The 23,781-nt window shown below is 55.7% G+C and overlaps 1 protein-coding gene across 4 annotated transcripts in view; it reads right to left on the bottom strand.

Annotated features, from left to right (window-relative positions):
* The window catches only part of Cdk18 (cyclin dependent kinase 18), a 30,381-nt gene extending 6,877 nt beyond the window's left edge, over positions 1-23,504 (bottom strand). Inside the window, exons 1-4 of one of the 4 annotated variants that reach the window (XR_005093030.1) lie at positions 17,381-17,707; positions 1,633-1,823; positions 1,387-1,466; positions 789-914 (exon numbers count right to left, since the gene is read on the bottom strand). Coding sequence is in view for 3 of the 4 variants with exons in the window: in XM_028876530.2 (XP_028732363.1) it covers positions 789-914; positions 1,387-1,466; positions 1,633-1,798 (372 nt within the window). In the remaining variant the exon portion in view is untranslated. Of the gene's footprint in view, positions 1-788; positions 915-1,386; positions 1,467-1,632; positions 1,824-17,380; positions 17,708-22,871 lie in introns of those variants that run through there. The other 3 variants (XM_028876530.2, XM_028876529.2, XM_028876531.2) reach the window with 3 other exon arrangements.
* Positions 23,505-23,781: the final 277 nt, after the last annotated feature.

Genomic DNA, 23,781 nt, shown 5'->3' with positions numbered 1-23,781 from the left:
TTTTTTTTTTTTCTATTTTATTGGAGAGGTCTTTCATTCTTATTAAGCATTCCATGACATATGTGTGCTATATAAAGAATGCATGGCCTTCCAGCAGGAATAGATGACCATGGCTGAGTTTTTTGTTTTTCTCACCAGCCAGGATAAGGCTTCCCTAATCAGTGTGCTCCAAGCCCCTGAACACACGGTAGTGACTGACCCCAGAGATGTGCCTATCTCTTTCCACCAAAGACCACTGGTGAGCAAGTGGAAACTCTCTAGTCTGGGTTCCCACTAGTGCATTAGTGAACGTGTGGGTGCACACGGGGATGACGAAACACATGCCCACAACAGCGAGGCCAGGGGGAGTCTCGAACCATGTCTCTACACAGTGAAACACAACCTGATCCCTATCTGGTTCCTCGGGTTTTGGTTTTTTTGAGACACGGTTTTGGAGTGTACCCATGGCTGGCTGGGAACTATATAGCCCAGGCTGGCCTTGAATTCTTGGAACTCCTTCTGCATCAGCCTCCCAAGGAATGCTGGGAGTACAGACATGAGTCCCAACACTGGTTTATTGGTCTTAACCTGGGAGACCCTGGGGCCTACTTAGCGCCGTTGGTACTCAGGTGAGTCATTGACTCAAGGAGACGATTTACTGGAATCCGCAGAGGCCAGCAGGGGGCGCCAAAGGCACAGGAATCTTTCTGGAAATCACTCTAGTCCTCAGCCGGGATGAACAAGGCCAGTAGTGCTCTACCCACACTGGTGTCTCCCGCTCAGCCAACGCTGACCCTCCTCGGACTCACCAGGGAGGCACGACGGGACATTCGGGTGAGTGGCTTGGGCAGCCCTGGGTTCTCCAGCTGTAGCTTCTGCAGGAATTCTTGGGGCAGGCGGATATCCATGGGCAGGGAGAGCCTCTTGTTGAGGTCCTGAGGTGGCAGAGAGGAGGGGAACACCCGAGTTGGTCCCAGGAGGCCCTTGCCCCTCGCCCTGGATTTATCTGTCCCTGTAGAGCAGGGCCAAGCCACAGGCTGTGGCCTCAGGCTCACAGCTACCTGGAGGGTGTACATATGTGAACCCTACGGGGATTACTGTGTGACCTTTAGGAAGTTCCTTCCCCTCTCTGGGCCACAGTAGCACTGACTGTAGAACATACGCCTCACACCCTCGCAATGTAATTCTGTAAGCATATTTCTCCTACACTTGGCGTAGGTAACTGGGTCATAAGAACAGTCGATGTCTAGCCAGGAATGTTCTAGCACTTGGCATATATTCTCACGGAATCCCCACCATAACCTCCTCCAATTTGAGCCCTCGGTGACTGACTCTACAGGACCCGCCCTGCTCTGTCTACTGCCGCTGAGGATGCGCCTGACCTTGGAGCCTGAGGGGCACCCTCACCTCCATGGAGAAGCGGCGATGACTCTGTCGTTGTTGATACTGCATGCCGGGGGACAGCTGCCCAGGCTCGTCCCCGCCATCTGTGGGGGAGAGCATGCTTGGTGTCAGCCCACAGGACTGAGCAGCATGTCTGAGGAGGACAGGCGTCGGGCTCCTCCCTCCCACTCCGCGGTGTCTGTCCGCAGCCCAGGGTACCCCACCCCACCACCCTGTCATGTCGTGGGGCAGCCAGTCAGCGGGGCTCACAGGGAGTCTGGGTGGGAAAGAGCGAGGTGGCCTGACCCTCACCCTCCTTCCTCTGGGTGTGGAGCTGGTTGAACTGCTCAGTGAACTCAGCCAGGGACTCCTCAATGGTCTCTGGGCGGGGCACGGACAGGGAAAGCCTTCTCTTGAAGTTCTTCATCTTGTTCATGGTCAGCAGGGGCCCGTTGTGAGTCCTAGGACAGAGAGGAGAGAACGAGGCAATGTGGCCACTCTAGACCCGTGGGAGCCAGGCACACTTTAGGTCACCCCGACCAGAGCTCTATGATGGCAGGATCTAAGCCTGTTCCTTCCTCCTCCAGTGTCTCTTCTGTCCATGAATCCTCCCTCCCCGGCCATCACAGCCTCAACGGGTACAGCCACAGGTTTGCAAGACGCCACTCCAGACACTCAGCCTTCAGCTGGGGTGTCTGGAGATCGCTGAGACAGGACGCCAGAACTGGATGGCCCTCAGGCCATTGGCTCTCTCTGAAAGAGCCTAACTGGTTGGTGCCCACTTGTCAATAGGTTTCAAACTCCATGACACCTGACACGGATCCCAGAATGTCCCCCTCTCTCATCCTGGATCCTCAGGAAGGAGGTCAAGGGAGAGCATGTCCCAGCCTAACCTCGGCTCCAGCTTCATGCCAGTCAGGAGCGGCGTGGGAAACTCAGGCAGCCCAGGAAAAGGGAAGCTGGAGTTGTTGGCCCCTCCCTTGCCTCGGTCCTCTGAGCAGGCCTGGGTGCCCTGGGCTGAGGACACAGTGGAGCGGGAGCCGCCCTGTTCTATTTCCCTCTAAGTTCTGACCTCCGGCTGGCACCACGAATGTTACTGCTGCTTCCCACAGACGGATGCTCCGTTCTCTTTTTCCCTCCCTCCTCCCCCCTCCTTCCCTCCCTCTCTCCTTTATCTCTATTTTGAGACAGAGTCTCACTGTGTATTTCTGCCTGGCCTGGAACTTGTTAATATAGACCAGGCGGGCCTCGAACTCACAGAGATCCATCTGCCTCAGCCTCCTGAGTGCTGGGATTAAAGGCGTGCGCCACCATGCTTTTCCCGAGGGCCCCACCCTCCGCAGGCTGCAAAAGCACTGTGCGCAGCCACACGGCCATCCTCCCAGGCTCCATACTGCCTTCAGCTGCAATGGGCTGCAGGCACCAGAGGCCACACAAGCCCCCCTTAGCTCCCCACCCTGGCCAGGAAGGCTTCAGAAGGACCAACCCTGTTTGGGAGGGGCCATCTGCACTCTTCCCTAGGCCTACTTATAACCCACTTCTGGAGGATGCTCAGGCCTGCGGCAGGCCAGCACCCAGTTGCCAAGGCAACCAGGCCCCTCCTGAATCCTCCTGGTTTAAAGGATTATGGGTCAGTAACATGTTTGCTTTGCTTAACGATCATATCCTCTGTGAGCCTGGAAAAGGTCCTCTCCCTGGCACTCCATGCTCCTGGCTGCCCCTACCACTACGGAGCCAGGCCCTCGGGCTCTCTGACCCAGGCCTGCACTGCCAGCTGAGACCTCCTCTGCTGAGAAGCTTGCAGACCATGTCAGTTCAGGATGGCCTGGCCCACCTGGGTCCACCCTGGATTCCCACATGGCCTCAGCCTGTATGACGTCACAGGCCTGCCTTCTGCAGGACTCTGAAGGCTCCCAGAGGATAGTCACCCTGCTACACGCCCTTGTGTGGGGCAGCCAGCTGAAAGGACCCCACAGAGGCTCTGGGGTGGTGACAGGACAGATGGGCTCCGGTGACCAAAAGGCTCAGATGCGCCACACACCCTCCCTGGTTAACTCATTCCCAGCAAGACTAGAGGGCAGCGATCACTCTGTGTACACGTCCATCGCTGTCCCGCTGAAGGCTAGGGTGACCAGGGACATCGGACACATTCTAACTACCAGCTTCTGGAACTAGGGCCTGGGAAAGGGCTTGGGATTGAACCCAGGACCTTGCAAGTGGTAGGCAAGGAAAACGCCTTCAGGATTTTTAAAAATTTTGTGGTGTGTGTGTGTGTGTGTGTGTGTTGTGTGTGTGTTTGTGTGTGTTTGTGTGTGTGTGTGTGTGTGTGTGTTGTATGTATATGCCACATGTATGCACGTGCCCCTAGGGAGGGCAGAAGAGGGAGTGGGGTCCTCTGGAGTTGAAATTTCAGACATCTGTGAGCTGCCTAAAATGCGCTCTAGGAACCGAACTCAGGTCCTCTGCAAGAGCAGCAAGCCCTCCTAACCACTGAGCCACCGTCCCGGCCCGTTCTTCTTTGGCCATGGGTATTTCGATGCAGCCGTGGCTAGATTTGGATTTCCAAGCTTCCTGCCTCGGTCTCTCAAGGGCTAGGATTACAGGCCTGTCTTGGAAAGACAGGCAGAGAAGATATGTATTTAAAACAGGGTTTCCAATCATCAGCAGGGGAAGACAAGGCTGGCCGTATCCGGGGTTCAGGTGAGGGCTGACTGTCACCCCACCTTTCCAATCTACCATCTGGGCTAGGAGGGGAACCCTTGGAGCTGGAGCTGCAGAGGATGCAGGAGGAGACAGACACAGCTTCAGGAGCCCCACAGGGGAGCGGCCATGACTGGGGACCACACATAGAGACTAGGAGCAAGCCAAGGGGAATGGTGTGTGCACGCGCACACCACCATGGCTTCCTGAGGGGACATGGCCAAGGCTCTCAAGGGATTCAGAGGACACATACACTTGGCTCTTCATGGTTTCAGCTCTATCAAGACGGACTAACCCTGTCCAAAAACAACTCTCCCATAAGGCCGTCCTACAGTGTGGGCTTATGGGATGGTGTGACGGGTTGCTGGCTCGGGATCTCCCGGGAGCTGCTGTGATTTACACCCCGGTTTTTGTTCAGGGCAGATAATTTCTTCAAGACAAGATCAAGCCGAAATCCCATCTGCTCTTTCTAGGTTCAGTGGGGAGTAGAGAGCCAAGAGCTGGCCTAGATGGAGTGGAGGGCAGAAGAGGGAGGAAGGGCTGGAACTCCAGGATGGAACCGAGGCTCTAGGCTCCAGGCTTGACCTGAGCAGCGTGTCAGACTACCGCGTAGCAACAGCAACCAGCTGTTCTCTGTGCCGGAGAAGAGGCCAAGAGGAAATGGCTGTCACTGCAGCATGAGGAATCGAGGTCAGACGTGAGGATGGACTTCCTGATGTGACATGGAGCAGGCGGCAGGAATGGTGACCACAGCAGAGTGGCCACTTCTCTCTGCTAGGGACAATTAGGGCATTGAAGCCAACAGGGTCTTGGGTGTGACAGGACAGTCGGGGCAGTGAACGGTTTGTTGTTCCCCGACTCAAGACATAAGACGCTCTGTCACCCTCGCCTTGGGAGAATCAGCTCCTGGTATCTGGGGGCCGAGGGGGAAGGGAGACAGGAAAAGGGCCTGTCACCTTGGTGCTGTCTGCTCCTCGTCCCCAACTAGGGACAGAAAGGCCCAGTGTGACCCAGCCTCAGGCCCGCCCAGGGCCAGGCACAGTGTGGCCTTTGTCCCCCAGGCCAAAGAGCCATCTGGGTCTGTCCCGTGCAACTGGTGCCAGGGGAAGAGAAGTGTGGGGTGGGGGGGTGCCAACCCAGCAGGGTGGCATGGGGGAGGTCGCAGCAGAGGCCCCTCTGGAGCTGTGGGCTGGGTAGGCAGACCCTGGCCAGCCCTCCTCCCACCTCCTTCCTGCCCAGGTAAGCCTCTGTCTCCGGGGCACACACCAGCTGCCAGCACTTCCTGTTGGTGCCAGAGACAAGGGTGTCGCAGGGGGAGGGAGGAGGAGCCGGGCCTGGAGGAAAGGAAGACTTTGCTAGAGGCCACTGCATATCTCGAGAAAGGCCAGACTCGGAGGCCAGCGGGGAGCCAGCAAGGAAGGCGCAGGTGCTTAGGGGGTGCTTGGTCAGCATCCACAGACTGCAAGACGGGACCGCCCTGCTCGAACGGAGGCAGCGATTTCCTGGTTGCCAAGCGCATGACAGTGACCACATCACTCCCCCTCCCCTCCAGCTGAGGTCCCCCCCAATCCCCCCATCCCCGCAGTCCTGTCCCCTCCCTGAGACCTAGGTTGTTCCTTCCCAGCTCAGTCAACAGTCAGGCAAGCACTCTCCCGCCTAGCCACACTCCAGCCTGGCCTCGCGCCTTCTGACGGGGTGAAGAGATAAAACAGCCAGGAAAATGGGCCGAGTTGTAGAGGCACAAGTGAACCCAGGAAGATCAAGTGGGAGGGAGAGACAGGGGAAGAGGCGTGGGTTTAAACAGGGTGATCAGAAAGGGCTCCCTGGGGCTGGCAAGATGGCTCAGTGGTGAAGCGCACTGGCTGCTCTTCCAGAGGTCCCGGGTTCGATTCCCAGCACCTCACAGCGTGGCAGCTCCCAACCGCCTGTAACTCCAGTTCCAGGGGATCCGACACCCTCACACGGACGTACATACACGCAGGCGAAACACCAGTGCACAGAAAATAAAAATAATAAATTATTAAAATGAAGGGGCTTCTTAAGAAGGTGAAGCCTCAGAAGTAGTTCAGAGTAGAATGCAGGGGGGGCAGGTTGGGGGAGGGGCAGCAGGGGCAAAGGCCTAAGGCGGACCTGAGTGCTGGCCTTTTCAGCTGTACTAGGGAGTCGGTGGTGGGTGGGGTTGGGGTGGGGTCCCGTCAGGCGGTTCCAGCAGAAACCCAGGTGAGAGACAGTGGCCTGGACCCCACACGGCGGCAGTGGAGGAGGGAAGTAGAGGCTGGGGGTACGGGGGGGGGCGGGGTAGATTTTATGTGGGGCGAGAAAGTGGTCAAGGACGTGTGGCGAGCAGTTAGAGCAAGGAGGAGACCCTTGGGCGGTGGGAGTCCTGGGAACTTAGGTGTATGTGGAAAGACCAGGAGCTGGATGGAGCAGGTAAGTTTTTGATATCAGATGACCTCTGAGTGGAGAGGGCTGGGTGAGCGGGCATCACTTGGGCAATATCAGCGTAGCCCCACAGTGCCCGCCCCCCGCCCCCGCACTGTCTCCCCACTGGCCCAGACGCCAGCAGGGAAGAGGGCAGGCCCTAGGGACAACAGGTCTGGGTACACTGGGTACACTGAGGAGTGGGTGCTTGAGGAGCAGGCCTCCTCCTCAGACCACTCTGCAGGTCACACAGGGCCATGCCAAGCAGGGGACAGGGTCTTACACCCCTCTTAGGAGGAGGCAAGCGCCACGCAGTCGCTCAGACCAGCGGTAGAGGCCCATGGTCCAGATGGAGGGTACACTTAGCCTGTTGTCCCCCGGCCCAGGACAACCTCAGATACCTCCTACCCCTGTCCTGAGCTTGGGACTCTGGCCAGGAGAACATAGAGGATGAGGAGGCTGGCAGAACACAGGGCACTGGGAAGGAGCCAAGGGGTCAGGTGAGCATCTCTTCTTAACTTCAGAGGCCAGCCCCGAGAATCCGCTCCAGGCACTCCGGGGCCTCCCCCTAGACAGGACGGCAGTTACCCAGCCTGCACCAAGCACTGTCGGGATCTGGGCCTTCCTGACGGGCTTCCCGCCTCACCACCCCCTGCTCCACAGGGCTCTGCCTCCAGCGGGCTTTACACATGGTGCTTTGGGTCTTCAGGTTTTGCCAACCCCAACCCAGGACAGCTGGGTGCCATGCCTCCAGTGGGGCCTGACTTTACTGCTTGTCCCCACACCAGGGCACTGTGGTTCCTGTGCCTTGATGGCACCAGACAGCAGCCACGTGTGGACACCTTCCCCGTGTGTGGCGTTTGGGGGGCGAGGCTTTGTTTTGGCCTCCGTCTCTGGGCCTGCAGCCAGAGGCTGAAAGATATTAGGGGCTGCCCACTTTCTGAAGGCCCAGAGGCAGACAACCAACATCTGGGGACGTCCCCGACGCTCTCTGCTTCCCCTGCCCTGTCCGTATCTCAGGCACCCAGCCACTGAACTAGAACTGCAGGCAACAGCTGACCAACTCTGCAGACATCATAAGCAGGGCCTCAACACACATTCACCTTCAGGGAGAGCTGTACTTCAGGGAGCTGGCCGATCCCATCATCCTCTGCCCGCCACCTGACCCTGCTGGAGGATGAGGCACAGGGAAGCTGGCTGCCCTGGCTGCCTGGGGCAACGGCAGCAGCCGGAACTCGCCTCACGGACACCCTATCCCAGCTGGATGAGAAAGGCTGTGGGCCTGGGTCCTTCAGGGGGGCCAGGGCTGAGGAGGACAGACAGGCCTGCAGTCACGGCGCCAAGGAACAGATGCTGTGGACAGTGACTGAACTCGGAGAACATTCCTGCAGATTCTGGAATGCAGGAAGCAGGAGAAGGCCTTCTGTGACCAAGCTGGGCAAAACCTACAGGAAGCCCGGCCAGGAGGCTAAGTGCCGGGCTCTGGGCCCTGCAGCATCTTTGTCCGGCTTTGGTGCTGGGATGTAGCTCAGTGGTCAGATGTGCACAGTGTCTCATTCTGACCAGAAAGATCCTATGGTGGCAGCCTCATGCTGTGAGCCCCACTCACCAAAGTTCCCCGTCTGTGACAAAGCATGTACACGTCCTGGCAGTGTGAGCTGGAAGCTACCCCATGTCGTAGTCATGCCTGTTGGCAGAAGTAATGCCTAGCCTCTAATCCAACTGTGATGGACACCTATGCTCCACCTCCGTATGCTTCCTTCCAACATGACGCCCTGACAGGCTGACAATCCCTCAAGTGAGCCCAGCCTTCACAGGAAGCCCAAACTCCAGGGCCCAGCACACAGGACTCTGGTGTCTGGATCCCTTGTCTCTCCCCCCCCCCCCTTCCTCCTCCTCTTTTCCTTTTGGTGGTGTTTTTGAGACAGAGTCTTTTATGTAGTCCTGGAGTCCTTACTCTGTAGACCGGCCTGGCCTTGAACTCACAGAGACCCTCCTGCCTCTGCCTCCGAGGCTGAGATGAAAGGTGTGCGCTGCCACACCCAGCCCTCTTGTCTTCTTGAGGGTCTGCTCATCGCCCTTCCAGGAGGGTCCCATTCGGTTGACCACCCCCGCCATCCTCACACCCCACTGCTCTGCACACAGCACCCTTCTGGAATGTTCTTCCTCATCCCCCCCCCTTGGTGCCGCCGCCTGGGGAAGCTGTACACAGGCACACCTGCCTCCAGGTGAATCGAGAGGCTTTCTCCTGCCGCCACCTGCACAGCCTGCATGTGCTCAGAACTGATGTCCTTCCGGACCAGGAGAGGGTCCTCCTTACTCACTGTGTGGCCCTATTGCCTTACACACAAGTGGCTGAGGAGGCCGCTGGGCCCCCAGGTAAACAGCAGCTTCGGGCTTCTTTCTTCTTAGATGGACACAAGCACTAGACTCCTCAAGGACAAAGGTGTCACCTTGGTCAACGTGAGCTCCAGGACCCACTGGCACGTGTGGTCAGGGACTGGCGTCCTTCCTACCTCTTCAGGCAGCCAGAGACCTGTGGCTGGGTTTATCTTCCCCTTGGTAGGGCCATAGGAGGGCACGTCTGGCTCTGCTCTCTCCTTGGGTACCCTAGAACAAGCTGTACAGCCCCCCGACACTGGATTCTCTCCCTTGGCTCTCTTTGACTTCAGAGGGAACTGGATTGTAGTGAATGGGTGGGCCAGGGACCAGGGGAGAGCCAATTACTCACCCCCCAGACGCACATCAAGTGTGACCTTCCCCATGCCTCTGACATCTCCTCCAGCCTGGGGCTCCGGGGTCCCCAGCCATATCATTTTGGCACACCTGGCAGGACACCTGAACCCGCTCACTTCCCTTGTTTGCCCACGCATAGACAAGGAGGTGGGGCTAACTCATCACACCACCCATGATCATGGTCTGCCCAGAGCCATGGGTGAACATGCAAAGGCTAGGCTCAAGGTTCCCCTTATCCCTAGCCCTCCTCATATGGGAAGATGGGGCAGAAGGGACAGCATCCTGGCCAGTAGACAGTCTCACAGGAAGTCACACAGCGTCGGAGTTGGAGGCGTGCCAGTGTGGGCGGACAGTGAAAAGAACCAAACGCATCTGGCTGCTTCCAGAGCTGTGGGATGGGCTGGTGCTGTTCTGGGGCCGCTTTTTGGATTCCCATCACTCACAGGCAGAGTGTACCAGAGGCTCACAGGGCAGGTGCTCCACGAGGCACAGACCTAGCTACAACTCCACCTCTAGCTAGCCCTCCTTGTGGACACCATACCAGCCCTCCTGATAGCCACCCTCTGTACCTCTTGGCTTCCTGGAGCTCAGGGACCGCTGCACATACGGGATCCAATAGCTTTTCCTTGTGCGAGAGGGATGGGCCGGGTCCTTGGTTACGGTCCACCTGTCATTTTCCAGGAGGTTCTGGGTTTCCCGGGGATGAGTTAGGACAAACTGCCTCCTCTCCTCTGTCACAAACCATCTATCTGGGCTGGCAGGGCCTTCCTCCATCTTTCCCTTGGCAAAACCGCTCCCAAACTCAACGAAAGTGCCACTTCCCCGAGAAGCAGCCGGTACATGACCACACCACAGCCTGGAGCAGGGGCAGGCCAGGCCCAGGCTCCGTCTCCCATCTCCTCTGCTCCCACTCAGAGGCCCCTTTTTTCTCCCCTGCTCCTCTTGGCCCTCCACCCTCAAGGTCCTCGGCAATCCTGCCGGGAGGGTAGATACCCACAGGAAGGGAACCCTGCCCGAAGAACCTCTTCACTGACACATTGCTCTCAGTGCCCACGAAATAACGACAGCCAAGAAAGCCCGGGGCACATGCGTGGATTTTAAAATGGGGACGGCTCTGAAACCATTAAGAAGGAAACCTTGCTGTTTATGCCATGAAGAACCAAGTGGACATGACATTTTTCAGTGCAATAAGACAAGACACAGACACAAACAGCAAGCTGCTCGTGTAGAAGTGGACGGCAGAATGATGGGTACCAGGGGCTGGGGCAGACAGACGGTAGGAAAAGGGAGAGCCAGCAGGACAGAGCTGGAACAGGGCATGGAAATCCTGCTGTCGTGCACAGGACGGAGGCTAGAGCTAGCTAGAAAAGACAGGGGAGCCTTCCTACCACGGAGTAATGATAATCCCCAGATTTGATCACTATGTGACGGATACATGTAACAAAACATCACCCTGTCCTCAAACTATGAGTAATTCTTATTAGACAACTAAAAATAAATCTGTGTATTTTTTTTTTTTTTCAAATCCAAATTCTGCAACCTTATCTGGGGTTTTCTTTAAATCCTAAAGGAGCATCTGTTTCCCTTCCTTCCACATCTGCAGACACCACCACAACAAACAGCAGGAATGTAGGATGTCAAGTTCAGGCCCCTTTGATTTTCCTCGGTGGCCCATCACATCTCACGCTTTGTCTCCATGCCTAACTTTAGCACAGTACTGCAGGGGCCTTTAAACACCGTGTCTCGGGGGACCTCGTAGTCCCACGAGCAGGGAGTGTGTGTAGATGGGAATTTCCTGGCTTCTTTCAACCAGAGTCCTATTTAGTCTCCACCCCCCACCCACCAGCTTGGCCCCCGCTAACCCCTACCCACCTTCTGATGGGTCCCTCTCTTCTAACCTCCCTTGTTCCCATCAAGAGTGGCTGCTCCCAAACAACAGTGTGTCACACTCCCACAAACACCACCAGGCTCTCCTGCCTAGCCCAGGCTTTGGGTAATTACACCAACCCTCTCTCCTTCTTGAGCTCCACACAGCCTCCCCTTGGGGACTGGCCCAGGTGACCATTTCCCGCTCCTCCATAGAGAGAGCCTCTGGGTGGCCCTGGCTGGTCCACTCTTCTCTAAATATCTCTGTCAGTATCACTCACCATCCAGGGCACATGCCCCTCCAGGGCTCCCTTCCACTTCCTGAGCTCACAAGCACGTGGTCGGCTCCAGGCCCTCTCCCAAGCCCTCAGCTCCTGGGCCTCCTCCATTTCTTCCCTTCCCCTCCCCCCATGTCTAGTGAACTCACTTCCTCACCTGTCCCTGAATGGCAGCACACTCCAAGTTCCCTCTTGGGCTCTTGGCTCTTCTTCCTCTCTACAATAGATTTCCTGGGTGATCTCATCCTCTCCTGGGGTGGAAACCACAACCCCGTGCTGGTGACTCTCAGACCCACAGCTCCAGAACCCCCGAGCCCTGGGCCTTAGCACGCAAGGGCCGGCTATCTACCAGGAACCTCTGGCTGAATGTCTCCCATGAGTCCAGGTTGAGAGCCATTTTCAAGTAAAAAGGGCAGCTGTGTACAGCCTGGGAAGCTGCACGTCAGGATACAGATGCGTGCCCCCCCCCGCCCCCCCCCCCCCCCCCCCCGCCATGTACATATAAACACCATCGCAGCAGACGTAAAGCAGGCAATTGGTCTAAATGCCATCAGTGGTCACCTGGGTTCTAGAGCTGTGGGTGGTTTTCATTTCTCCTCATCTGCATCTTATAACATCTCCATACTGAACACTTAACGCTTACCTAGTAAGAAAACAGCAATACCTCTTTGTAAATAAGAAGTATTTTTAGCGTGAGATTCCAGAATGATTTAGTGCAAGGCCAAGAGAACAGTATGATTACTCTGAGCAAGGGTCAGCAAGGTTTTCCTGTAAAAAGTCGGCCAGCCACTATTCCCAGGCTTGTGGCTGACACTCTCTGCTGCAGCCCTGCAATGCCAACCTTGAGAAGGATGAGTACTTGTGTTTTAGGAAACGTTTACTTAAAGACACTAAGATCTCAATTTTACAGATTTAAATGCCACAAAATATTATTCTCTTCTTTTGAGTTTTTCCCAACCACTTTAAAAAAAATATAAAAGCTGCTCTTTGGCCTAGAGTGGTAGTGCATGCCTCATGAATGAGAGACAGGAGGATTGCCACAAGTTCAAGGCCAACCTGGTCTACACAGCAAGTTCCAGGTCAGCCAGGGCTACATAGCAAGACACCGTCTTGAAAGGTCAAAACAGGCCTACAGATATAGTTCAGTGGGCAAAGTTCCGGCCTAGCATGCATGAGGCCCTGGGTTCAATCCCTGTGCTACATGAACTATAAATGGTCACACAGGCCAAGAAAAAGGAGGACTGGAATTCCAAGTTGCCCCCGGCTAGCTAGTGAGTTCCAGGATAGCATGGGCATACCTAAGACCCCCAGCTCAAAGGAAAAATAAATAAAACAAAACTATTCTTAGTTCATAGCATTCAAAAGCAGGCGAGATTTGAAAGGGGCCGTAGCTCACAGCCCCGCCCTTGACTACCCAGCATCTACGCAGCATTTGAATCCTGCATCTACTTCTTGGGAATACGTTTCTCCTCCTACCCGACTGGAGGGTGAGGCCTCCTCGAGTTTCCTTGCCCCTCTGAGCCACGGCAAGGACTGGGTACCCAGACTTCAGTGGAGAGAAGTTTCTGGGCTGTGAAGTTTGGAGGATCGCAAGGCTGAGACCCTCCTGGGGCCTCACAACACAGCTCACCGGCAAAAGATGGCGGCATAAGACGGGGGCTTGACGAGGTGTTGAAATCTGTGCTTCTATGTCTCAAACAAGACAGTTATTTGTCCAAGGCTCTTCAGAGCGACAGAGCAGAGCTGAGACCAGAAGTGAGCGTGTGACATAGATTTCAATGTCCTTTCTGCTCCCCACAGCTACTGGGTACCATTGTCAAGGAAGTCAGCAGCCCTATGTCTGCCTTGCTCGGCGATGAAGCTTTAGGAGAGAATCTGCTCAGAACGTGGCACCCAGCTTAAATGCAGCAGTTAGATCAGGGAGAGGCTCTGAGACCCCCTGGCTGGCCGTACCTAGTCTGGGGACCCTGCCTTCCAACCACACACCCCCTTCCAGGCAGGGCATCCCATCAGCACATGGAAAGGGTAGCTAAGTCCCCTAGGTCTATTCACCCTGCAAGAATCTCCTTTTCTGGGTGGCTGGCACCAGGGGAAAGGATGCTTGGTTCCCGAAGGGACTCCCCAGACAGAAGAGGGAGTGATGTAAAGTGTGTATGCAGAAATCCCGGGAGCTCTCTCAGGATTTCCTGTGATAACAAGATAGAGCAGGTGTTCAAAGCGAGGGAAGGAATCCTGTCAGAGATTTCTCTTCCTACTTCGGGGACTGAGCCTTGTGTCCCTACCAGGAAAGATTCAGGTGCAGGCCCAGAAACTCCATGCACCATCACCCCTCCGTGATGACATCAGGTAAGGCAAGAAGGTGAGGCACACGCAAGACATAACGTCACTGAGATCCTCCCAACCACACCAACCACTGTGGATCAGGGGGCTGAAGCTTGCAGGGAGCAGACTGCTTACCCAAAGGCAACCCGACATTGAGCGGCAGGGGTGGATTTTATACCAAGCCTCAGCCTGCATCAGCGGCCAGCAGAAGACATGAACATGTAAACAGTGAATGAACAAGTCAGTCGCCTCTTCTGGATCATTCTTTCCACTTCAGCTGTCTTCCAGGGAAGACTCCAGCTGATGGCGGGGAGAGGGAGGACATGAGTTCAAATCTCCAGCATCTATGGAGAAGCCAAACTCGGCAGTGTAGGCTTATAACCCCATTATCAGGCAGCAGAAACAGGTGACTCAAAGGACAGGTGGCTGGCCAGTCAGCCTGAGACTCTAGGCCCAGCCAGAGACTCTGGCTCAAGAAATGAAAAGATTAAAAAAAAAAAAAAAAAAGATGGGGCAGACACCTGACATCAATCTCTGGCCTAAACACACATACTGCTTGTTTGTTTGTTTTTAAGAAGGGTCAGCTTGGCATGGTGGCACACACCTTTAGTCCCAGCATTTGGGAGGGCAGAGGCAGGCCGATCTCTGTGAGTTTAAAGCCAGCCTGGTCTACGTTGTGAGTTTGAGGACAGCTAGGGCTATGCAGAGAGACCCCGTCTCAATAGGGGGATTCAGTATATCGAGGGTGTGTATTCACCGTGGAAGACGTTGGGACAACGTCTTCCGTGGCAGAGTCTCCTGACTTATCAGGGTCCTGCTGGCTGTCAGGTAGCTTTGCGACCTTCTCCAGCTCAAAGCCAAACTTCCGACTGCCTCCCAAGCCCACCTCCTCAGCTGACAGGGCCCTGGGAACATCAGGAGCAGATGCTTCCTGCAGGCCGTAGGTTAGGCTGAAAAGCACCCACACCTTCCCCCTTCTCCTGCTGCTGTGCTGCAGGCTAGTTCCGCCAGGCCTGGCCACCAGCCCTTAAGTGATCCTGGACCTCTGGCCACCCGAGAGCTACATTGTGTGTGTGTGTGTGTGTGTGTGTGTGTGTGTGTGTGTGTGTGCATGCGCGCGCGCCTTGGGGTCAGCTAGAAGCAGACCGATCCCACCTCTACATCGCCTTGGGAACATGCGCCCCGGTGCGGGAGTGATTACCCATAAGCACATGCCGCTGTAGGAGCCAGGGCTAACCTCGGTGTGTTCCCGCCCTCTGAGATGGGAAAGTGTCTGCTCAGCAGCAGAAGCCTAGAGAGCGAAGGTGAGGGTCCAGGGAAGGAGAGAGACAGGGTTACTGGGGACACGGAGCCCAGGGAAAGAAACGTGACTTATCCCCAAAGGAGTGAAGCTAAGCAGGGAGGTCTGGACCTCAGCCAGCCAGTCCCTCGTGGGCAGCAAGGCACGGGGACTCTTCAGATTATGCAAATAATGAAGAGCCAGTGAGGGGTCCTTTCTCTCCAGGGCAGGGCCCTGCTAGAGGGCTGCAGTCTGGCAGTTCCATGCCTACCTGACCCACCGGTCCAAGCACAGAGTGCTGGCCCTTCCTGGCGTGTTTCCATGAAGCTCCCCCAATTCTCTTAGAGGGAACCTTCCTCTCCAACCAGAAGGGACAAAACTTCTAGCTAAGGCCTTGGCTTGATGGGGCTTCATGGTCTTTGACCCCTAGAGTCAGCCCAGGGCATCCCTGAGAGATTCCCAATCCTTAACACACACACACACACACACACACACACACACACACACACACACACGCCCCCCTCACGGAAGAGTATCTACAGTTCACACAACAACCCTCCCTCTCAGAAGCCCCTCTTCACACAGGAGTTTGCTGGGAGCCACGGCGTCCACGGGAGCAGGACATAGGTTCCAACAATGGCTTCGGGTTGGCCATCCTTCTTCCCCTTCAGGTCCCAGACTCAGTTAGGGGAGGAAAGAAGGAACCAGAGGAGGGGGAGGGAGGGAAGAGAGGCAAAAGGAGGGCCTGAAGTGAGGTAGGGTGAGAAGACCAAGCCAGGCGCTGGGAGCAGAGAACATCTAGTCTGTAGAGAAACACAGCCCCATCCCCTCTGGATCCCAGGGCAGGGACCCCCTCCCTGCACAACCCCAGATGAGGAATCTACTTGCTTCTCAGAGCTTGCCCCTCTGGTAAAAGCCTGGTTCCATCTGCCTGGCACAGGACAGGGGAGCCTGATTGCTTAGAGAACTCCCCCAATCCTTCCTTCCTGAGGATTCCAGCACAGGCCGGGCCCTGCCCAGGTGGAGCAGGGGTTGAGAGCAGGCTCGGGGTAGAAGCAGACTGATCACAGCTCTACATCGCCTTGGGAACATTCATTCCAAGGTCTGTTCCCCGGCTAGTGAAACGGTGATAACGGCGCTCAGGAAATATCACGAGATTATTGTGATACCTCGCTTAGCACACAGCGGGGACTGGGGACCAGAGCTTGGCTGGGGCAAAAGAAACCTCTCTCTGGGTCTTTCAGGATGCAGCCCAAACTCACAGCCACAGCTGCCTGTTGGCCACACCCCAGAAGATACCCCAGGCCCAAGGCAGGATGAAGACAAGAGTTCTCTAGGACGCAAGGATTTGGCTCCCCGGCGCCCCCACCCCACCCCCACCCCACTGTGTGCTCTGTGTCTACGCTGACTCTCACATCTGATGTGGTGGGGGGCCAGCTGGTAGTGTTTGTGAACCACAGGGCCCAGGCCACAGACCACAGCTGGGTAGGCTGGGGAGGGTTGCTGAGGGCTGAGCTGGGCTGGGCAAGCGGGGCTGACAGCAGCAGTCAGAGCGCAGAAGATTCTGAGGACTGCCTCTATCCCACAGTCCTACCCCGTGCTCCCGTGAAAGGCTTAGAGAGAAATAAATGAGGCCACTGGGGCCTAGAGGGGTGCCGACCCCCTCGGCACAGAAAAACAACCACAGGGCCTGCAGAAGCCAGGGGCCTGTCCCCCTCACACACACCCCGTTTTCAGAGTCCTGTTTGTGTCCTCCGATCGCAGCAGTCAAGCTACGACTTTGGAGCTCAGGTCTTCCGAGGCCAAGCCATCCACCCGCCTTCTTTCCCACACTCTATCAGCGGCTGTCCCTAGCTGATGAAGTAGGGAGGGTCATTGCCTCTCTGGACTTCCCCAAGAGATAAGAGACACGTTCCCTAGAGACCCTCTTCACCACGCAGGCAGCCAACGCTGGGATCTCCAGGCTTCACCTGTCCTCGGTTTTCCCCAGGTCTCTGGCCTACCACCCACGGCCTGTGGAGCTGGAAAGTTCTCTAAAGCCCAGAAAGCCCTTCAAGGAGGCAATCGGGCCCTACACTCCAGGGTCCCTTCGTTATCCGGGACTCTTGACCCTTGTCCTTCCCATAAGGAAGGTACTTAGCGTCTGGCTTGCGCCTGGGTGGGAACTTTTGCTTTGGTAGGGCTCCGACGGAGCCCAGGGCCAAAGGGAGTCCCCGATCAGGAGTCCCCGCGGGGCACGCGTTCTGCCTCAGCACCTGGAACTTGGGAGTGGCTTTCCCAGGGCATCCTTCCCCCCCCCCCCCAAACACAAGCGCGCCCGGCTGTCGCCCATCGCCCACAGCAGCTAGGGAATTTTGCTCGAATCTCTCGCTCCAGAGCAAAGGTAGACGGCCCCTTTAAGGGCCGCCCGGCTTACCTTTGCTCAGCTTGCCCGGCGCGGTGCCCCTCTCCGGCCGCCGCGCAGTCCGCGCGTGTCCCGGTCGCGGCGAGCCGGCTCCCGCCCGCCGCGGCCGCGCTGCCAAGGCTGGGTGCCCTGCCCCGCGCCCCGCGCCCTGCCGGGGTCCCTCCTCGGGACCCTGGCTCTTCCCGGCTCTGGAAAGGTGAGCAGTTCCCCCCCAAAGAAGCTGCCACCTGAGCTGCGGGAGGAGGGAGGAGGGAGGGGTGGGTAAGAGGAGGAGGAAGAGGAGGAGGAGGAGGAGGAAGGCAAAAGCCCGGCCCCAGCCAGAGTTTTTCACGTGTACAAGTTGACTCCGCCCTTGTCCGGACCGGCCCTGCCCACAGCCGCTGCCAATCCCCTGCTCTCCTCCTGTCCTTGTGGTCACCCCTTTCTCCTACTCTGAGAACTGGGGCCGGTACTTCTTCCTGTTCTCTTCACAGCCGTCCCTGAGTACAGGGTGAGGCCCTCTGGCCGGGACCACACCGGGACAGGTCTCTAAATGCCCCTACCCAACCTGCTGAGTGCCAACTTGCCCACTACACACACACACACACACACACACACACACACACACACACACACACCGCCTAGCACCTAAGAGCTAATGTGCAAGCACGGGGCATAGGGCAGTTGGCCGTTCTCCTATCTTCTCTAAAGGAAATATAAGATGGTCAGGTATCGGCTAATGGCTCTCTGAACCCCCTTCCCGTCCCCAGCTCTGCCTCTCCATGGCCTGGAGGAAGAACTCCTTCCACACAGCATTCCTCTTCCATTGTGAAGAGGAGCGAGCGCTGTCCTTTTGGCCAACTGAGCCGAAGACGTTTGCAGACAGCAATGCTGATTGGTTCTCATTTTACACAGGAGGAAACTGAGGCTCAGAAAGGAGACTGAAGAGGCCCCAAGTCCTGCAGGGTATGCGTAGGGAGTCAGGATTAGAACCAGGTCGAGGATGAGTCTATCCACACCATCTAACTTCAGGGGTCAAAAGAACCACCTCCCCTGCCCCCCAGCTGGTGGTGGGTGCTGGAGAGATGGTTCAACAGTTGAGAGCACTCGGTCCTCCTGCAGAGGAGCCAGGTTCAGTTCCCAGTCCCTATATGAGAGCTCACAACTGTCTGTAGCTCCTATTCTGGGGTATCCGACACCTTCTTCTGGTCTCCATAGCATCGAGAACATATGTTCTCACACACATAGACGCAGGTAAAACACACATACACATGAGCTAAAAATAATAACTATTTTTAAAAGCACGCACAACAGCAAAAAGCTGGGGTGGCTTGAAGGACAGTGCTCTCGTGTAGGGCCCCTCTAGCCTTATTTCCTGTGCTCTGAGGGAACTGGGTGAAGGCGGCCTATGTCCTCAGTCGCAGGTCTATGTCCTATGGCTTCCACCATCTGGTGCCCTTGAGAAGAGTGCTTTGAACCAAACTGTTGACTGAGGAGACTGAAATGTTGGGAACAGGACAGTTTTCTAAAAGACGTGGGTCACAACCACAGCTGGAGATAGAAGAAGAACCACACAGGGCCTAGGCATGAGAGTGACCTACCGGTGATTGACTTCCCACAAGGGCCTCCCCACTCTTGGCCTGTTTTCTCTACCAGGGCATATAGAGTTTTTCTGGGCATGGGGGCTTTATAAAACTGTGGCTGCTCCAAGCTGGCCTGCAGAGAGTGGCTGCCGTCAGACGCCTGGGGTTGGGGCAGAGGTTACACCCTGTTCCCGCTCCGTGAGTAAAAAAGAATGGGGTAGGTGTCGGGCACAGGCCTGTAAATCCTGCACACAGGAGGAAAAGGCAGATCAACCTGACCTCCAGAGTGAGTTGTTCCAGGCTGGCCAAGGCTACACAGTGAGACCCGGTCTCAAGAAGACAAGAAGATGGGGAGGAGGAGGAGGAGGAGGAGGAGGAGGAGGAGGAGGAGGAGGGGAACAGTAACAGGGAGCAGGAAGGCAATGTCAAGTCCAGGGAGGGTTGGAGGGCTGGACTATGGCTAAGCATCTAGGGGATTAGAGATGATGGGACCAAAGGGTAGAGTTTCAGAGAGCCAGGGGGTAAGGTCAAAAGGGCTCACAAACAGTTCTGGATATCTTCTGCATGTCAAGCCGGAGCCAGGCCTCTGAGCACAGAGGATAAAACCCAGACCGTACTCTCCAGGAGCTTGTGGGGTAGGGACGCAAATGGGGTGGTCAAGTCCACTTTCCGTTGCTGTATCAAATACCTGAGAGAGCCAGCTTATGAAGAGAACATGGGAGGAGGAAAGAGAGAGATGGGGGAGAGGGGGGGTTCAAACATGGTTTTGGAGAAAACAACTCTGTTGCTTTCAGAACTATGGCAGCATAGTACGTCATGGTTGGGAGCAGGTGGAAAATCGGAGTCACTCATCTCGGGGCTTGAAAGCCAAAGAGAGAAAAGAATCGGGCTGGGGTCCCCGGGTCCCCTCAGGGTTCACGTTCAGTCACCACCAAGCCTGCCGTGTGGCCACAGGATGGCAACCGCGCCTTCAGAACATGGCCCTTTGTGACACTATCACGGCACAGAGGTCAGCGCCCGGTGGCCCAGGGATAGTCCCTGTGCTCCGTCTGAGCTGAGGGCCACTGGGAGAGAGAGAATCAGCATCCTGGCTGATGCTGAAGCCGGGATGACATGGAGCTGCGTAGAGCAAGCATCTCAGGGAAGAGATCTCACCAGGTCACCTTAGGACACTGCAGCAGCCGAGTGGAAGGATGCTGGGGGGTCAAAGCCAGAGATGGAAGTCTTCCCAGCCAGGGGCCAATCCTAGTGAAGAGTGATGCAGTCTCAGACTTGGCAGCCCCGGCCATGGAGAGAGGGGACCCGATTCGAGAGATGGTTAGAACAGTCACAGGACTGTGTGTCTGTGTGTGTCGCAAGATCAGAGAGTGTTAAGAGAGTCAAGGTTGGGAGCAGCCGTGTGATAAGCTGGACAATGCCTTGAGGCTTCTTAAGGGTGCCCTCATACCCAGCACCCTCTTGTATCACTGTGTGATCTTGGGCAAGTGACCTAACCTCTCTGAGCCTAATTTTGCAGTCTACAGGACAAAGACACTGAAGTCAATCTGGTGTGGTTGTGGTGCATCAGGGGTAATGTATGCTAAGGGCCTAGCCCAGGGCCTGGCTCACAAGGACTCAATAAGCAGCAGAGATAATTACCATCATTTGTTCACCCAACAAACATTTATGAAGCGCTTGTTGTATGCCAAAGGTACTGGGTCCTTGGGCTCAGCCCCTGTTCTCATGGAGCTCACTGTCCACGGTGGGGAGAGGTGTGCAGAGGAACTGTCACACGTCAAGACAACGCTGCCTGGGGCAGAGGACAGAAGCCTTACTCTGCCCCAGTGCAACTTGACAAAGGACAGATGACAGTGTAAACAGTATAAGGTCACCTACCTGGCACAAGACTGTCAAATCATCTCATCTCCACTTGGGAGTTGCATTCAAAATTTTGAAATCACTCCCTTTAAAGACGTTGTCTTAGAGGAGCTTATGACTGCAGCTCCTGCTCCTCAGGAGGCAGAGGCATAAGGATGGGAAATCCAAGGGGTGTCTGCTCTACATATGGAGTCCAATCCAGTCTGGGTATCTGAATAATGCAAAGGGCCGGGGTATATAACCCAGTGGCAGAGTGCTTGCAGACCAGGCATATGGCCCTAGGTTCAATTCCCAGTACCAATAATAAAAAATAATTTAAAAAAAAAATAGAGACATTGTCTTAGCTGGGTATGGTGGCACCTGTGATCCCAACCCTGGGGGAGCTGAGGCAAGAGGATAATGAGCTGGAGGCTAGCCGGGACCACTTAGTGAGATCTCCTCTCCACATAAACCTAAATAAAGGCATCAGTGGCTGCAGATGGGTATCTATATGACGCCTAGAGAATGGCACACAGCGCGTCAACATTCCCAGGAAAAGACGCGGGAAGAAGGGTTAGCTAGGTAAGAGTGGAGGTCTGATGTGGGCAGGGCTCCAGCTGGGTCGTGAGTATGTGGTGGGCACGTCCTGTCCCTCCAGGCATATGAACCGACATGTAAAGCTTGAGCCATCCCTACCTGCTCCCCATCAGTAACAGTAACAGGATGGTAACCGTCGCTGTCTCATGGAGCTGCTGTGAGTTCGGCGAGATGTAAAGTTGGCACCCCAGACTTTACACCCATCGATATTCCTTCCCATCTCTGCAGCCCATCTGCCCCCATCTTTGCAGAGGATCGGACAAGGGTTCTCAATGGGGGTGTTCCTAGCACCCCTGCTCCTGGGGTCTTTCCTTCAGCCTCCCCTCCCTTCTCTCTGGGAGAACTTGGGAGTGTTCCTGGGAGGCCGGGGCAGTCCTGGCAGTGGCCTGACTCTGGCAGACCTGGGCAGCACAGAATGGGGGTGAGGAGCAACCCAACTTCTCCCTCTCTGTTCCCAGCAACATGCCACTGCTCTGCAGATAGGACGGCCTCCTGAGGTGCCCGAGGGATGTGTGGGGAATCTGGAAACTGCTCTCCCTCACAGACTGTGTGGGCAGCACATTTGAATAATTTCTGTAAACCTAAAGTTCAAGCTTGTTCCACTTCTTTCCCCAAAGGCTCACAGCATCCAACAGGGAGAGCTTGGCCAGCTGTGAGGCTCTTCTGGTGTACACACACACACACACGTACACACACACACACACACACACACACACACACACACACACACACAGGTAGGTGGTCTCCAAAAGCACTTCAGGGACCCTTGGAAGACCAGAGCCCAGAGTCTTCCATGAAAATGCAGGAGGTGCTCTAGCTAGCCAGACCTCAGTCTCAATTTTTCTCTTTACCAGAATGGCACAGTCTGAATGTCCGTGTCTTGGGGCATCAGGATTTAAAGGGGCATGACTCCCATAGGCTGGGCGAGCAGCGAAACCATCTGCTTGAGGCTTGGGAGTCGAGTGAAGGTCTCCAAAGTAAGAAATGACAATCAGAGCGGCTTACCCTGAGAACAGGTATGTCCTTGGCAGGGAGGACAGAGATGGACTGCAGAGACCTAAGACTAGACCAACCTGCCTCAGCCCAAGTGGCCTCGGGTCTAATAATCAGTAGGGACAACAGGACCTGGCAGGACAGAGCCCATTTTAATCCCTGGTCATTGTTTTTGAATGATGTATAGAGATAGGGAATAATATGCAGGAAAACGTCATTCCAGTGTGGTTTCAGCTGAGTTCAGGATTTTTGGTTTTACCGCTGTACCAGGTGTCTTATCCTGCCTTCCCCAGTGTGCTAAATGCCCAGGCATGTGTATGCTCACACACACACACACACACACACACACACACACACACACACACACACCTTGCATAACCACTCTAGACTTCATTGGAATGACAGCTTCGTTCCCAGAGGGCTTTAAGACAGGGTAGACACACCTGTCTTGTTGACCCTGGCAATCATCGAATTAGAACCCCACCCCTGCATTCGGCGGTAGTCCCAACACTTACCACACACAAGAGTCTGTTCTCTCTCTCCCTCTCCCTCTCCAGATTGATGCATTGCCATGGCAACAAAGCCATCCCACAGAGCCTGAGTAAATGGGAAGGTGTCCCTTAGCAACAAGCCTGGAGCAGGGGTTGGTGAGGATGCTGGTGAGGCTGCCAGGGCAGGCAGGCCACCGAGAGGCTCTCCCGGCAGGGTCCAAAGGAACAGTTCTTGGAGCTGGGTCTGGGGCTTGCTCCTTCCTGGGATGGGGTTGAAGGCTCGTCCCTCTGTTTCAGCATGTACTCTGAGTATACAGTCACTTCCCAACTCATCGATGGGGATGGGAGCGATAGACTTCCTTCTCGGAGAAACCTTAAAAAAGTTGAAACTTTTGGGTACGAGAGTTGATTGACTGCTACAAAGACCTACGCCAAACCCTAAATCTCATCGTGTTAAGTTTATCGTAGAGTGACCTCAAGTCCAGGTGAAAAACATCTGCTCGGTTGTCTACCCCGTGAAGAAGCCGGGCATTGGTTTCGGATGTGGTCAGGCAGACTGGGAGAACATCCTGGTGGAAACCTGTGGACATGTCCAGGAGAGTATTGGGTGGGCCGGGAGCTGGGAGCTGGAGACGGCTCGCTGCCTGGGGAGGCCGACCCCGCCGGCTGCGCTTGGAAACTGACCCTCGCTTTGACCTCTTACAACTCCTGCTTCGGCTGGCCACCGGAGACTGTGACTAAAAATAGAGTCTGACAGTGAGTTCCTCTGCCCAGTAGCTTCCAGTGGTGGCTGGGGGTCACCCAGTGTGTCTTTGGAACCTGATGATCCCCCCCTTCCTAAAATCAAACCCACGTATGTACCACAGCCTTTTCATGTTTAGGGGCTGTGGGCCTCTTCAAGCAAGGGGCTTTGTCATAGAGGCGTGACATAGAG

This window comes from Peromyscus leucopus, chromosome 15 (genome assembly GCF_004664715.2).
Source record: "Peromyscus leucopus breed LL Stock chromosome 15, UCI_PerLeu_2.1, whole genome shotgun sequence".
Taxonomy (NCBI): Eukaryota; Metazoa; Chordata; class Mammalia; order Rodentia; family Cricetidae; genus Peromyscus; species Peromyscus leucopus.
The sequence above is the reverse complement of the archived record's forward strand: the minus strand, read 5'-3'. Positions and strand labels throughout refer to the sequence as shown.